The following is a 12,500-nucleotide window of genomic DNA, read 5'->3' on the forward strand; positions in this document are numbered from 1 at the left end:
CAATATGCAACTGCGAGGTATACGGCGCGAAGTGATATACGGAGAAAATTGCTGGGCGTAAGTTGCGAGGCAGGAAGGTAGCTGTGCTGGGGAGTTATGGGATGCGAGAGGAAGTTCAGCTAACTTGTGTGTGTTTTGGAGGACTCTGTTTTTTTTATTTATTTATTTATTTATTTATTTTTTATTTATTTTTTTTTTTTAGAAGCACAGAACAGGTTTTAGGATTGTAGGCCTATGTGGGTTGTCGGATACCAGGAGCAGGTTTTGGGCGTATTACTAGGCCTATATATATTTACTATCTCATATTTATTTATATATCATTTATTGCATTTGTTATCTATTTACTATGTTTTTTATGGGTATATATGTATATATTTATATATATTTTTCTACAGGAAATAATTAAGATGAGGCATGAAGTGTGGATTGTAATATTTGAGTTGCTTAATGGGGATCGAAAGTATTTTTTTTATAGAAAGGGAAATGCGAGAGTGGTTTTCAGTTATTAATAAGTTTGGGTTCGCTAAGTACCAGAGTTTAGCAGTCAACGTGCACACAGTTCTCGTCTGGTACCGTATTTTGGCACTGAACGTGTGTACGTACGGTTGCAGTACACAGAATGCTATGTTTGGTACATGTCAAGTGGCTGTAAATGAGTTACAAGCTGTACTGAGTGAGACAGGAGGTATGTAATTACAGATAGGAAATGTAATTAACTGGCATAAGAGGAGTAGGATACAGTTAATGAAATAGAAGACTGTTTTTTAAATTTAATTTTTTGGTATTTTTCAACGTTCTTGTGACAGATTCTTTGAGAAGAAATATCGAAAAATTATGATAGTCTGATCGGTAGTTAAATAGGTTTTAGGTGGTCGTATCCCCGATCCCCCCCCAAAAAAAAAAAAAATTGTATAATTAAACAAAAGTACTTTAAATACTCAGTCCTCTCAAATTGCCTTTAGAAAACCGAATTCAGGTATTGCATAATCTTATTTTACTTTCAATTTGCATGTAGACTCGTGATGCAGAGATCACGAAAATAGAAGAAAAAAAAAATAGTCATGAAAACAGTAGTAAGATCAGGGAAAGATACTTTTTTTTCGAAATGAGAATGGCAGAGTATGGTACGAGCTGGTTACCGATTTCCAACGATGCTGAAAAAGATTGAAAAATGAATTGTGAAAGTAAAATATACATTGGGCATAGGCTATTCGAAGTCGTTTCACACATAGACCTCATACCATGTTTTTTTTCCAATTTCAATAAAATGGTGGGTATAGATTTTTTTTATTTAAGTTATTATTATTATTATTAGTATTATTCTTTACGGACATCGCCCATAACAGCAACAACAAAATAATAGTAGAATCACCGAGCCTGGACAGAGATGGTTAGGCCTAAAAAGGAAGAAAAAATGGATGGTCCCGATTCCCTCAGGCTTTTCCTGTTACAGCTACTACGAAAATAAATAAGAAAGATCTTGAGAGCAATAGAGAAGAAAAAAAAAACGGGTAGCGCGCCGTTGCCGAGATTTCAAAAAAAAAAAAAGAAAAAGAAAAAAGATCTCGGTAGGCCTACACGATCAGGTATACAGACAAAAAGCGGTTATCAAATTAGGAGTGAAATGGTTAGAGAGCGCGGGATAAAAAAAAAAAAATTTGCTGCGACATTTTTACGGATTCCGAAAATAACATTAAAGATAACATCATAATAAAAGCCAAGGATAAAGATAATTTTGCTAATGGCGATGGTAATGATAATGATAGATTCACAAATAAAGCAATAATGATAACAACAATAATAATGCTAAGTAATAGCGATTATGATGATAATGTTAATAATAATGATCCTCATTATGAAAACAACATCATCAATAGAGCAATAATAATTATAGTAATAATGATAACAAATTTACAAATATTCAACAATGAGACGATCAGACAACGCACAATATAACATAGCTATACCGAGCCTCATAGTTCCGTGACGTCATACTGCAACGGGAACGACGAAGGGAAGGGCAAGAAAACACACGAATATTCGTGTGTTTTCTTGCCCTTCCCTTCGTCGTTCCCATTGCAATCTGTTCAACACGTGACGTCATACCCACGAAAACAAAACAACACGCAATCATCACATCAGTTGTGCTATGGTCAGATAACGTGCATTGCATTGTTATAATCGTGACGGACCGACTGCTGAGATAAATACGGTAGAAAATTGTATTCGATGATAGATTATTAGAAAAGGGTATATTGTATGTGTGTATGAGATAAATACAGTAGCAAATTGTATTGGATGGTAAATTATTAGAAAAGGGTATATTTTATGTGTGTATGAGATAAATACAGTAGAAAATTGTATTCGATGGTAAATTATCAGAAAATTGTATGTGTGTATGAGATAAATAAACAGTAGAAAGTAGTATTAGATGTTAAATTATTAGAAAAGGGCTTTAAACAGTGTGTATTTAATGTGTGTATGAGATAAATAGACAGTATAAAATAGTATTAGATGATAAATTATTAGAAAAGGGCTTTAAACAGTGTATATTTTATATGCTTATGAGATAAATAGACAGTAGAGAATAGTATTAGATAATATATTAGGCCTATTAGGAAAGGGCTTTAAACAGTATATATTTTATATGTGTATGATGATGCTACACGATTATGAAAACTGAGTGTGGTAGTCAAATAGCACACAAATTTTAATCTTGCAGTCAAAAATTTATGAACATGCAACCAGCACATTAGGATTGAGATAATCAGATATCCCACAGTATGATATTCCTTCCGTATTTTCGTGTTGCAGCGACAAAGAAAATAAATGAAAGAAATATATAACGAAATGGAATATAACGTAAAATATGCATATAAAGACTAGGTGATCGAAAAACAGTTGGCCAGATATGTAATATAGCTGCTGAGAGAGTGAGAGTGAGTGAGTGAGAGTGAGTGAGTGAGAGTGAGTGAGTGAGAGTGAGTGAGTGAGAGTGAGTGAGTGAGAGTGAGTGAGTGAGAGTGAGTGAGTGAGAGTGAGTGAGTGAGAGTGAGTGAGTGAGTGAGAGTGAGTGAGTGAGAGTGAGTGAGTGAGTGAGTGAGTGAGTGTGAGTGAGTGAGTGAGAGTGAGTGAGTGAGAGTGAGTGAGTGAGAGTGAGTGAGAGTGAGTGAGTGAGAGTGAGTGAGTGAGAGTGAGTGAGTGAGAGTGAGTGAGTGAGTGAGTGAGTGAGTGAGAGTGAGTGAGTGAGTGAGTGAGTGAGTGAGTGAGTGAGTGAGTGAGTGAGTGAGTGAGTGAGTGAGAGAGAGAGAGAGAGAGAGAGAGAGAGAGAGAGAGAGAGAGAGAGAGAAAGAAAGAAAGAAAGAAAGAAAGAAAGAAAGAAAGAAAAAAAGAAAGAAAGAGGGAGAGAGAGAGAGAGAGAGAGAGAGAGAGAGAGAGAGAGAGAGAGAGAGAGAGAGAGAGAGTGAGTGAGTGAGTGAGTGAGTGAGTGAGTGAGTGAGTCACTCTGTCGGCAAATAAAAATCATACTATGAAGTTGCTACACACTTCGAACGTTTTGTATTGTAGAAACCATAAAATGAATAAGAATAATACAAATCAAGGACATAACATATGACATTGTTGCTGTCGATTTCCATCAATCGTGAAATATAGAAAGTGAGTAAATACATATCGTCGAATATAGAAAATAAGTAGCTTCATTTCGTTGAATATATAAAAGCAAGTAGAATAACAGTAACTAAAAGACGATAATCAAATCTGGAGAGAGAAAGGGAAGAAAAAATGAATAAATATAAATACAAATAAAGAATAAACAAATTCAATAAAAAGATGGATAAATTAATGAAATAAAGAACGAAAATAAATACAAGAGCTTAGAGATAAAATCGAGATCAACCAAAGAATAAACAAATTCAATAAAATGATGGATAAATTAATGAAATAAAGAACGAAAATAAATACAAGAGCTTAATGATAAAATCGAGATAAACCATAAAAATAAAGAATAAACAAATTCATTAAAAAGATGGATAAATTAATGAAATAAAGAACGAAAATAAATACAAGAGCTTAGAGATAAAATCGAGATCAACCAAAGAATAAAATTCAATAAAAGGATGGATAAATTAATGAAACAAAGAACGAAAATAAATACAAGATCATAGATAAAATCGAGATCAACCAAAAAACCGCTGAAGCCAAAAGTAGCTCTCTCGATTCCCACGCATTCCCGTGGCGTTCCCGACCACAGTAGCGTGCGGCGGCGTTGACGTCACGGATGCTCGGCTCGGTCGACGCCAGCCGGACTCGCATCGACGGAGGGGAGAAAACAAGAGGGCGAGGTTTGGGGCGTCGAATGGGGGGTTGGGGGGTGGGGGGGGAGGTATCGACGCCTTGGGAGGTGGGGGAGGGGGGAGGGGAGGAGGGAGAGGGGGTAGGGAGTAGGGGGGGTGGAAGGGAAGGGAGAGGGGGATAGGAGGAGAGAGAGGGAGTGGGGAAGAAGGGAGAGGAAGGAGGTGGGAAAGGAGCAGAGAGAGGGATTAGGAAGAGGAGGAGGGGAGGAGGAGAATAAGAGGAAAGGGAGGGGATGAGAGAAGGAAGGGGAAGGAGAGTGGAATAGGAGGAAGAAGAAAAGGGGGAGAAGAGGAAGAGAGTGAGGGGGATAGAACGGGAGGAAAGGGTGGATGAGAGAAGGGAAAGAGGAGAAGGGGGATGAGCAAGAGGCGAATATAAGGAGGAGGAAGATATGAAAGAGAAGAAAGGACGAAGCGCGGAAGAGGAGAAAGAGAGAAGAGGAGAAAGAGGAACAGCGGAGGAGGACGCGCTGGAAAAGGGAAGAGGAGCCGTGACGGGATCCCGTTTGTCGTCCGCGGGATCAGAGGGATTCGAGCTCTCCGAAGCCGTTTCGATGATGATGTCGATCCTTTGCACGTGAGCTGCGAAGGGGGGGGAGGAGAGGGGGAGACAGCACGGCAGCGGTGGCAGGGGGAGGGGGCGAGGAAGTAGAGGTCGGCTTGGGAGACCCCTCGGTCGTCTGGCGCTGTCGATGCTCTTATTATATTGATGCTAGATCGTTTCATACTGCTCTATATCCTATTCTATACTTAACTATAATGATCATTTCATACTGCACTATGTACTATTCTGTACTCTGTTATACAGTATTGTACGATTCTGTATGATACGACTACTTTATAGTATACTGTACTATGCTATACTGTACTACAATGTACTGTGCTATATGGTACTATACTGTACTAAACCATATTGAAATACTATATTATACCATACTGATATTTGATAACTCGCGTACATGATGATTATAAAGTTACGCAACATACCATTTATCATTGACACAATACCATAAATCTTTAAAGAAAACAAAGAAAATAAAAGAAATCCACCGCGCAACATATTTATCATTGACATAATACCAAAGAAAGAAAAAGAAAAAGAAAGAAAAAATCCACCGCGCAACATATTTATCATTGACATAATACCAAAGAAAGAAAAAGAAAAAGAAAAAAGAAAAAATCCACCGCGCAACATATTTATCAAAGAAAGAAAGAAAAAGAAAAAGAGAAAGAAAAAGAAGAAGAAGAAGAAAAAAAATCCACCGCACTCGGGGACCCTAAAATGGGGTGCTTCCTTGGCTCACGAGTCGCGTCTGGTCGAAACGAGCGGGTTTGGGGGCCGCGTGAAGGAAAAGGCCGAGGTGATGTATCGGAAACTCTTTAGGGGGTGGCGTTAGGGGAGAGGAGAGAGGGGTGAGAGGAGAGAGAGGGGAGAGGGGAGAGGAGGGAGGGGTGAGGGGAGAGGAGGGAGGGGTGAAAGAGGGGAGAGGGAGAGGAGAGGGGGGAGAGGGAGAGGAGAGAGGGGGTTGAGAAGAGAGGAGGGAGGGGTGATAGGAGAGAGGGGTGAGAGGGGAGAGGGAGGGGTGAGAGGGGAGAGGTGAGAGGAGAGAGGGGTGAGAGGAGAGAGGAGAGAAGGGTGAGAGGGGAGAGGAGGGAGGGGTGAGAGGGGGGAGGAGAGAGGGGTGAGAGGAGAGAGGAGGGAGGGGAGGGGGGAGAGGGGAGAGGAGGGAGGAGAGAGGGGGAGAGGGAGAGGAGAGAGGGGGGAGAGGGAGAGGAGAGAGGGGGTTGAGAAGAGAGGAGGGAGGGGTGAGAGGAGAGAGGGGTGAGAGGGGAGAGGGGGGGGTGAGAAGAGAGAGGAGGGAGGGGTGAGAAGGGAGAGGAGGGAGGGGGTGAGAAGGGAGAGGAGGGAGGGGTGAGAGTAGAGAGGGGTGAGAGGGGAGAGGAGAGAAGGGTGAGAGGGGAGAGGAGGGAGGGGTGAAAGGGGAGAGGGGTGAGAGGGGAGAGGAGGGAGGGGTGAGAGGGGAGAGGAAAGAAAGGGAGAGAAAAAAGTCTAATAGGGCGTGACATAATGGAAAACAAGAGAGGGAGAGTCTAAATGATACGAGACATGGAGGGAAAGAGAAGAGAAAAAAGTAATAATGCGCGAAATTGAGGAAATGAGAGAGAAAAAGTAATGATACAAGGCATGGAGGGAAATAAAAGAGAAAGAGTCCAATAATAAGAGACATAGAGGAAAAGAAGAATGAAGTCTGATAATACGAGACATAGAGAAGGAAAAAGAGATGATAGTAAGTAACAGAAAAAGAAAAGAAGGGAAAATTAAGTTATGATTACGCGAAACAAAGAAAAAAAACTATTAGTACGCGAAACAGGAATAAATATATAACAAAAGGAAAAAGGACAATAAATATATAACAAAAGGAAAAGAAAGACAATAAATATATAACAAAAGAAAAAAAGGACGAACACTACCCAAAACAGAAAGAGAATAAAGAATAGAAAATAAATAGTACGCGGCATAAAGGAAGAGAAGCGAAAAAAAAAAAAATTAGTACGGAACATAGATCTTTAAAAAAACGAAACAAAAGTCTGTCTGTACGCAACTTAGATCAAAAGAACAAAAAAGAAAATAGAAGAAGAAGAATAAAATAGACCTACATCCTGAAGACACTCTAGGGCGTTTGACGTAAAGAAAGAAAGAAAGAAAGAAAAAAAGAAATAGACCTACACCCTGAAGACACTAGGGCGTACAAAAAGAAAGAAAGATATAGATAGATAGATAGACAGATATAGACAGAGAGATATAGATATTGACATACACCCTGAAGACACTCTATGGCGTTTGACGTAAAGAAAGAAAGAAAAAAAGAAAAAAAAAATTGACATACACCCTGAAGACACTCTACGGCATTTGACGTAAAGAAAAAAAGAAAGAAAAAAAAAGAAATACACATACACCCTGAAGACACTCTAGGGCGTACAAAAAGAAAAAAAAGAAAGAAAAAGAAAGAAAGACATACACCCTGAAGACACTCTATGACGTTTGACGTAAAGAAAGAAAAAAAAAAAAAAGAAAAAAGGAAAGACATACACCCTGAAGACACTCTAAGGCACTTGGCGTAAAGAGACTGGAGGTTAAATGGAGGAGGAAGAGGTCTGAGGTCTGAGGTCTGAGGGACCCACACGCCCGAGCACACGACAAAGGTTTGACGCTGATGACCCACGTCCGGTCGCTGGCTCTCGTAGGCAATGCTGAGTGGCGGCGCAGCTGGGAGGGGAGGAAGGAAGCGAGCCGCCGTGTCTTGGGCTGTGCTGTCTTTTTTTTTTAATTTTGAATTTGGTGTCGTTTCGTTTTTGTAGTTGGTGTTGTTGCTTTTTTTGGGAAAGGAAGGGGAGGGGTGGTGGGGGGAGGTTGGTGGTGGTGGTGGTGGTGATGTGGGGTGTTTGAGGGATTTGTTTTTCTCTTTTGTTGGTGGTTCTTTTTCGTTATTTTTTTTTTCTCTTCTCTTTCTTTATCTCCTCTTCCATTCCTTTCTCTTCTCCTCTCTCCTCTTCCCTTCCTTTCTCGTCTCTTCTCTCCTCTCCTCTTCCCTTCCCTTCCCTTCTCTTCCCTTCTCTTCCCTTCCCTTCCCTTCTCTTCCCTTCCTTTCCCTACCCTTCTCTCCACCCCTCACCTTCTCCCTTCCCCTCCATTTCTCTCCCTCTTTTATTCAAATCAAAATTTCGTAGTAGAGTGAAATTGGCCTCTCAGTGAAATGGGCATAAGGGCGAAGTGGCATTAACTGATGAATGTGTGTAATCAACTCCCGTACATTGGGAGACCTGGAGAAGCTGTTCCTGGAATTCTGTTTTCTTTCAAATTTGTGGAGAGGGGGAGAGTGGCGGAAGGAGGGAGAAGGAGAAGGGGGATGAGGAGGAGAGGGAGAAGGGGGATGAAAAGGAGAGGGAGAATGTGGAGGAAGAGGGAGAGGGAGGATGAGAGAGGGAGAGTGGTGGAAGAAGGGAGAAGGGGAAGGGGGATGAAAAGGAGAGGGAGAATGTGGAGGAAGAGGGAGAAGGAGGGAGAAGGAGAAGGGGGATGATGAGGAGAGGGAGAATGTGGAGGAAGAGGGAGAGGGAGGATGAGAGAGAGAGGGAGAATGTGGAGGAAGGAGGGAGAAGGAGAAGGAGGATGAGGGAAAAGGAGAATGTGGAGGAAGAGGGAGAGGGAGAAGGAGGATAAGGGAAAGGGAGAAGGAAGATGAGGAGGAGAGGGAGAAGGAGAAAGAGGGAGAGGGTAGGGGAAGAGGAAGAAGAGAGGGAGAGAGAGAAGGGGAGACAGAGGAAGAGGGAAAAAGGGGGAGACAGAGGCAGAGATAGTACAAAGAGAGGAGAGTCAGAGAGAGTTGAGAGTAAGAGAGAAAAAGGAAGAGTAGAAAGGGACTAAGAGAGAAACAGAGTAAGAGAGACAGACAGACAGAGAAGCAACATTCAAAAACATTTTAAAAACTTGTTTCTGACCCATGAGCTCCCCTTTTTCTAATCCACCATCAGCAAATTAAATATATATGCTCCCTTAACACGACCAGGTCCTTCGTCAAATTCAACGCTTGTAACCGAAAAACGAAAATTTAACCTCAGGGAATTTCGGTAAGGCCATGCAGGTATAGGCCTAAAAATGATTCAAGAAGTATAATATCCGAGATGGAAGAGAACGTCACTTTTGGTAATGGCGTTATAAGCAGTTCCCTCGCAAGGCAGAGTGCTTATGGATGGCCTCATTACAGTCGCCGCGGAGGAATACACAGGTCGTGGTGAAGGAGGAAGCGGTTGGTGGAATGGCGGGAAAAAAAGCGGTTGGCGTCTTATCTTTCAATATTCTCGTGTGTGTTGTGTTTTTTCTTTTACAAGTGTGCATTTTTATAAGAATTTTTGATGCACATATACGCACATGCACACGCACACGCCTCGCACATGCGCACACACACACACACACAAACACAAACAAACGCGCACACAAACAAACAAACATACTTGCGCACACACTTGCAAGAAACAAACACACACGCACACTTGATGAGCATATCGGAATTTACAGACTACACTGGAATTACAGAATATTACTTGCGCTAGCAATTTATGTAAGTGCAGAGATTTTACTATTTTTAAGAAACTACAAGGCGCACGTCCACGGAATATTCCAGAAGTCTTTTCCAGCGAGATCAATATTGAACTCATTATTTTCAAACTCGCGAAACGGCCACACGACCGTTATAGCACAGGACTCAGCTCTCACGCATTTCAAAATAGATTATCTCCAGGTCGATAATGGCCGTTGCTCTTTGAGTTGATATCTGTGCATGCAAGGTATGCTTATGTATGTGAGATACGTACGCGCCCGCTTACACCCGAACACACACACACACACACACACACACACACACACACACACACACACACACACACACACACACACAGAGAACCCCCCCATCCACCCTCAAACACACACACAGATATAATGGTAACCATGATCACAGAAGAAGAAGGAAAAAAAAAAAATAAATAAAAAGACAAAGTTTGCCTCAGAAATGGAGTCGAATTCAGTGTCCTTCCCCGCGTTCTGCCGTCAACCAACGCTCATTAGCTCCGTCGCCGAGGGGCCCATTACAGGAGGGACCGGCCATGGGTCACGTGGCTGGCTGGAGCTCGTGAAGTCCATGATTTCATTCCCTTTGTCGTGTCTTCTCGTCATGAAGTGAAGCTCAGTAATGGCGGCGGGAGTCGGTGGCTTTGGCTTCGGCTTGAGGTTGAACACGTTTTTTTCTTCTTTTTCGTTTTCTTCGTTTTCGTAAAGTGTCCAGAGTGTTCTCTTCTTTTTCTTCTTCTTCTCCCATTCTTAATATTATTATTCTCCTCTTCCTTATTATCATTATCATTCTCCTTCTTCTTCTTCTCCTCCTCCTCCTTCTTATCCTTCTCCTCCTCCTTCTTCTTCACCTCCTCCTCCTGCTTCTCCTCCTCCGCCGCCGCCTCCTCCTCCTCCTCCTCCTCCTCCTCCTCCTTCACCTCCTCCCCCTCCTCCTCTTTTTCCTCCTCCTTTTTCTTCACCTCCTCCTCCTGCTTCTCCTCCGCCGCCGCCTCCTCCTCCTCCTCCTTCTCCTTCTCCTTCACCTTCACCTTCACCTTCACCTTCACCTCCTCCTCCTCCTCCTCCTCCTCCTCCTTCTCCTTCTCTTCCTCCTTCTCCTCCTTAAATAAGTATTCCGGATGCGCGTTGAGAGCTTTTTACACTTGGCTGACACATTAAGTGCCAAGTGCAAATTAAAAAGGTGCCACTTGTCCTTGAGGCTCGAAACGTTTACGGTCTCGAGATTTATAAAAACGTTTTTAGGTTAAAAGCTTGGAACATTATCGGCTTTGAGGTTTAAAAAACGTTCTTGGCAATGAGGCTTGAAACGTTCTCGGCTTCGAGGTTCAAAAATCTTTTAGCTTTGAGGGTTAAAACGTTGTTGGTCTTTAGGTAAAAAAAAGAAGAAGCTTGAAACGTTTACGATATTGAAGTTTTTGGCAATGAAGCTTGAGACGTCATGAGGTGTGGAACGTTCTGGGTCTTAAGAAACGTTCTAGCTCTTAAGAAACGTTGTCTTAATAAACGTTCTTACTCTTAAGAAACGTTCTAGCTTTTAAGAAACGTTCTGTCTGAAGAAACGTTTTATGTCTGAAGAAACGTTCTATGTCTGAAGAAACGTTCTATGTCTTAAGAAACGTTTTAGATCTTAAGAAACGTTCTAAAACTTAAGAAACGTTCTAGAACTTAAGAAACGTTCTAGGTCTTGCGAAACGTTCCCGGCCTCGATTCTTGAAGAAGAATCAGATTTTAACCTGAAACGTTCGCAGCCGAGTGGACGGGATAAGTGGCGTGTCTGGGGAACGTTTTATAATTGGCATAATCGCTTTTAATTCGTAATTGCATGGATTTGTCGCGTGGCTTCTCGCTAATATATTCTGAAGCCGTTATTTTTGCAGCTTGTTATTTTCAAATTTTCAAATGATTCAAATCGTTATGACTGTTATTTTATGCACGAGTAACTGCGAAAATCCTTTTTAAATTATGGATTGTGGTATTTTTTTCTTTCCTTTTTTGAGAATACAAAATGCATTTAATTGCGTGTTATGATATAGTTAAGGATATACATATATATATATATATATATATATATATATATATATATATATATATATATATATATATATATATATATATATATACACATCTGTATATTTCATACTTCCATTTCTTCATCTGTTATTTTTCTTTTTCGTCTTCATATTTTTCTCCTCCCCTCCTCTCCTCCTTTTTCTTCTTACATGTCATCCTCTTTTCCCTCTTCTTCCACTTCCTTTCTCCTTCTTTCAAGAAATGATAAGTTCTTGTATTTTTTCAACTCTCTTTATAAAAGCCAATCTATCCTCATACATTTTTCCCGATCTTGCAGTATTACTTTTTTTTCTTTTTTTACACGTTCCTTTTATTATTTCTATTTTTCCCTATTCTTTCTCCTCGTTTCCTCCCCTATTCCTTTTTTTTATTCCCCGCCATTCCTTATCCTCCTCACAAGCGAGTTATCTCCACCCCCCCTCTATTTCTTTTATTATTTCCATTTTCCCATATTCCTCCTTCTCCCAAACGATTTTTTCTTTTTTTCCTCTATTCCTTTTATTCTTTTTATTTCCCCCTATTCCTTCTCCTCTTTCCCCCCCTATTCCTTTATTTTTTATCTATTTCCCCCTATTCCTTCTCCTCACAAGCGATTTTTCCTCCCTCCCTCTATTCCTTTTATTATTCTCATTTTCCCCTATTCCTCCTCATCCTCCCAAGCGATTTTTCCCTCCCCCTATTCCTTTTATTATTTCCATTTTCCCTTATTTCTTCTCCTCCCAAGCGATTTTTCCTTTTTTCCCCCATTCATTTTATTCTTTCTATTTTCCCCAATTCCTTTTCCTCCTCCCAAGAAATTTTCTTCCTCCCCTCCTCTATTCCTTTTATTATTTCCATTTTCCCATATTCCTTCTCCTCCCAATCGATTTTTCCTCCCTCCCCCCCCTATTCCTTCTCCTCCTCCCAAGCGAGTTTTCTTCCTCCCCTCCCTCTATTCCTTTTATTAT

At 41.0% G+C, this 12,500-nt stretch overlaps 2 protein-coding genes across 9 annotated transcripts in view; both read left to right on the forward strand.

Annotated features, from left to right (window-relative positions):
- The window catches only part of LOC113804112 (uncharacterized), a 148,662-nt gene that overhangs the window by 6,816 nt on the left and 129,346 nt on the right, over positions 1 to 12,500 (forward strand). The window lies entirely within an intron of this gene.
- LOC138866880 (uncharacterized) overlaps positions 484 to 12,500 on the forward strand; it is a 13,873-nt gene continuing 1,856 nt past the window's right edge. The window contains exon 1 of the mRNA XM_070140702.1: positions 484 to 685. Within this exon, the coding sequence (XP_069996803.1) occupies positions 484 to 685 (202 nt within the window). The remainder of the gene's footprint in view (positions 686 to 12,500) is intronic.

This window comes from Penaeus vannamei, chromosome 27 (assembly GCF_042767895.1).
Source record: "Penaeus vannamei isolate JL-2024 chromosome 27, ASM4276789v1, whole genome shotgun sequence".
NCBI classification, from domain to species: Eukaryota; Metazoa; Arthropoda; class Malacostraca; order Decapoda; family Penaeidae; genus Penaeus; species Penaeus vannamei.